Raw genomic sequence first — 3,661 nt, forward strand, 5'->3', positions numbered from 1 at the left:
CTGAAGATTCATTTGATGAATCCAATTTATGTATACATTTCTGTTACATTAGGATTAGAGACAAGTTGTGTTTAGAAATAACTCCAAGAACAGATTTTACATCTTATTTTCACTTTGAAAACCAGTCAGATATGCTTCAGCTTCAAAGAGCATGTTTATGTAAAATTAAATTAATGCTGGCTGTGAGCTGCACTTTTTTTTTTTTTTTCTAAATAGGAAATGGGTTAAGGCAGGCTAGAGCAAGCTACGATGTTCAGTAGGCGAAGTGTATTAAACGCATTTTTGACTTATGATGGGTTTATCAGTAAGTAATCCCATCGTAAGTCTAGGGGCATCTGCCAACTGTACGCACACACCAGCATACACATAGCATATAGGTAGAGTGGTCACAGCTTCTTGGGAGATTTGCAAATCCATGATTAGTTGGCAGTTGCCATGCTGTGAACCAAGAGTGTACTTATCATGTAACTATTTGGAAAGATGGACTTTTTATGAAAGAACTATTGTCAAGGATGCAGCATAGCCTAAAAACTCTCCAGATGAGTAGAGTCTGTCTTGCCTCTGAATAATGAGTTTACTGCCACCACAGTCCCGAGCCCTCAATTCCCCAGTTTAGAGCTGACGCGGTTTGGGAACTCTGCTGGAGAGGCTATACATTTTGACAGCTCGAGAAATCCCTAAGGTCTTCATCAGTCACGGCTTTCATTTTGTGTCATAATATGCGAGGGAGGTGTGAAGCTAATGGCTGCGTGTTCTGATTTCACAGATATGGCCATAGTGCTTTTTGCATGGTTGGCTACGTTTTCAGTCTCATCTTGCTTCAGGAAATGCACTTCTGTTGAGATTCACAAAAGGATAACCTAAAGAATCAGGAGCCGTCTTTTTGGAGAATTTCTGATTTATCGTTTTTGGCATTCTTTCATATTTTTCCTCTTCCGTAATCAATATTTATAGGATTTTGACTGCACAAGGTTAATTACACATGAATGTATGCATGTAGATATGAATGTGTCTGTCTACTTATGCGTGTATATATGCATATATCTCAGTATATCAATTTTTCCTACGAGTGATAAACTAAGTTGATTGATAGAGAATTAGATGCTTCTGGGAAAAGGCTGATCAATATCATGACACTCTAATGCAGCAAATTATTCCCAGAGTTATGCATGTTCTTTGTAGGTTACTTTTTCTGATTCCCACCAGACCTGGTTGAATTTTAAAACAGCGTGAACATGCTCAGAAAACTTCCTAAGATCTTCTGAGTGCTAGTGTATCTGAGATGTTAAACTTGGGAAAGAAATGAAAACATCCCTCTTTCTTTTCTATAATAAGCTCTTGGCTCTCAGTTATCTGAGCTACTGATAATTGATCACTAGATAACACAGAAGTTGTTGAAATGCCTTTGGCTGCTTATATTTGCTCATGGATGTGTTTCTGATGTTCTGGAATTGCCTTGCATTTCAAAAATTCAAGCTACAGGCCAGAATTGTCATTGTCACTAGGATGATCTATTATCGTGCTGGACATATTGGCCAATGGAGCGATAGGTGAAACAAAGCGAGATACAGATATTGGAAAAAAGATAAACAACCCTCTACAGAAACAAAAAGGAGCAAAGAAATTGAACAGGTCATTTACCGTTGAACGTATGAAACAAATTAATCTTACTAGCAATGAAAAAATAACAGGGTAACATTTTTCATCTGTCAGTTTGGGAAAGATGCTAAAAATGTTGATTGCCATTGTCGAAAAATGTCTGGTATGTGGAAAGAGTCTCACGAGTAGCTATTGGGAATATAAATTGGCAAAATGTTTCCAAAAAGCAGTTTTAAAATATACATCAGAATCTTAAAAACGTTGATATTTATTGCTTCGTAGTTCATAGCTCTACTTCTAAAAATTTATTATGGGCAGTGTCTTTGTATTGCACATCCCTTTGAGAATCTGACTGAAGCGATGACTCTTCTCTTGGAAAAACGCAAATGTACAATCAAGTTTGTGCTGAATTTCTCGGATCCTGTCGTGATGGCTAAACTCCAGTAAAGTGACAATACCTTATATTGCAATATCAATGTTGCATAGCACCCCCAAATACTCTTACTTTAAACATCATAAAGAATTCATAAAATAAGATCTCATATTTAATATTTCATGTATAAAATTACCAAAATTAACCATAAACTAAAATCTTTCCTTTATAAAAAAAAAAAAAAAGCATAGCATGCGTTATCAGTTCAGTACACATTATTAGCCATGGCTTCTGCTCTTCCCTTCACTTCTGCCCCACCAGAGCTGCAGCTTCTGTGGGGATGGTGGGATGTCGGCCCCTTCCTGCTCCAGTTAGAGCCCCTGAGTGAGGCTCTCAGAACTAATCTTTGGGCCCCTTCTCCGGGCTAGCCAGTGCTAGCCAATACCTTCAGTTGCAAGTTTGGCTTTGTTTCCTTTTTCCTACCAAGGAGAAGTATTTGTGAGAGAATAAATAAGTGCCCACCCAGGAGGACTCTAACTCCCTTTGTAAAAGAGAGACCTGCGCCCTTTAGAGGGACTCGCCCACCAGGGCCAGGTGCAGCCTTTTGTTAATTTTTTCAGGGAGTGCTGGCTGCAGGGAGGATTGGCAAGAACAAAGCTTAGTAAAAAGGCTAAGATATGTTGATGGTGCTCTTCCTTAAGGGGATCTCAGATCAGGGCATTTTCCAGGATTTAGGTCAATTCGGAGGGTTTTTTGAATGAGGGGAAAAATCACTAGATCTTATTCCATGTGGCTTCAACTCATTTATTCACACCCAGGAAGAGACTATCTTTTAGATTGATCATTCCTGGTATCATGAGCAAGACTATAACCTGCTGCTATAGGGCTCTTCCTTAAAAAGCAAAGGCTGTTTAAGTTAACGGTGTATATCGGAAGGGGCGGTTTGGTTTCTTCATATCTCTAATTAGTATGCAGAGTCTAGTGCTTTTTTTTTTTTTTCTTTCCTGATTGTACCATCTCTGTTTGAGATCAGCAGGGGAGTGTCCGAATGCAGATCCCATTCAGAGAAGTGATATGATTGGTGCTTAAGAGCTGGGCTTTGAATGCAAACTGCCTGTGTGACCTCTGACTCAGTGACTTAACCTCTCTGTGCTTTAGTTCCTTCTCTCTAAATTGGGAATGATAAGAAAGAATGTTTATCTCACAAGGCTACTGTGACAGTGTAATGAGTTCTACATTAGGCACATAAAACAGTGCCTGGTAGTTATCACTTCATGAATGTTAGGTGCTATTATTATTTTTGTATTTTAGATGAGACCAATAAATAAAATAATGAGAAGTTTTAACAATTTTGTTTTGATTTAATTCTCTGGTGATATTAAACTCAATATTAACTTTTCGAAATTTCGTTTTGTTTTTAACCCTCCCTCTCCCCGCCCAATTTTTTCCCACCAATTTTTTCCCTAATCAGTTCATTACTTAGGACGGTACTGGCTTCAAATGAAGAGGATTAGGTTTTGTTTTGTTTTCATCTTATTGTGGGGTCAACAGGTCACCTATACCTGGCTGAACTGGGGCCCAGAAGTGGTTAGTATGAAAATCACTGCCTGGCCTGGCCTCCCAGGGTCCAAGGGCTTCCGTTTTGAAATAGAAGGAGTTGGGTGGAAGAATTTGCTCTGGACACGTTGG

General features: G+C 38.8%; 1 protein-coding gene across 1 annotated transcript in view; it reads left to right on the forward strand.

Moving 5' to 3' along the window:
- The first annotated feature begins 1,959 nt into the window (after window positions 1-1,959).
- The window catches only part of PID1 (phosphotyrosine interaction domain containing 1), a 19,740-nt gene continuing 18,038 nt past the window's right edge, over window positions 1,960-3,661 (forward strand). The window contains exon 1 of the mRNA XM_015585383.1: window positions 1,960-2,042. Coding sequence (XP_015440869.1) covers window positions 1,960-2,042 — 83 coding nt within the window. The remainder of the gene's footprint in view (window positions 2,043-3,661) is intronic.

This window comes from Pteropus alecto, unplaced genomic scaffold, assembly GCF_000325575.1.
Source record: "Pteropus alecto unplaced genomic scaffold, ASM32557v1 scaffold110, whole genome shotgun sequence".
Lineage (NCBI taxonomy): Eukaryota > Metazoa > Chordata > Mammalia > Chiroptera > Pteropodidae > Pteropus > Pteropus alecto.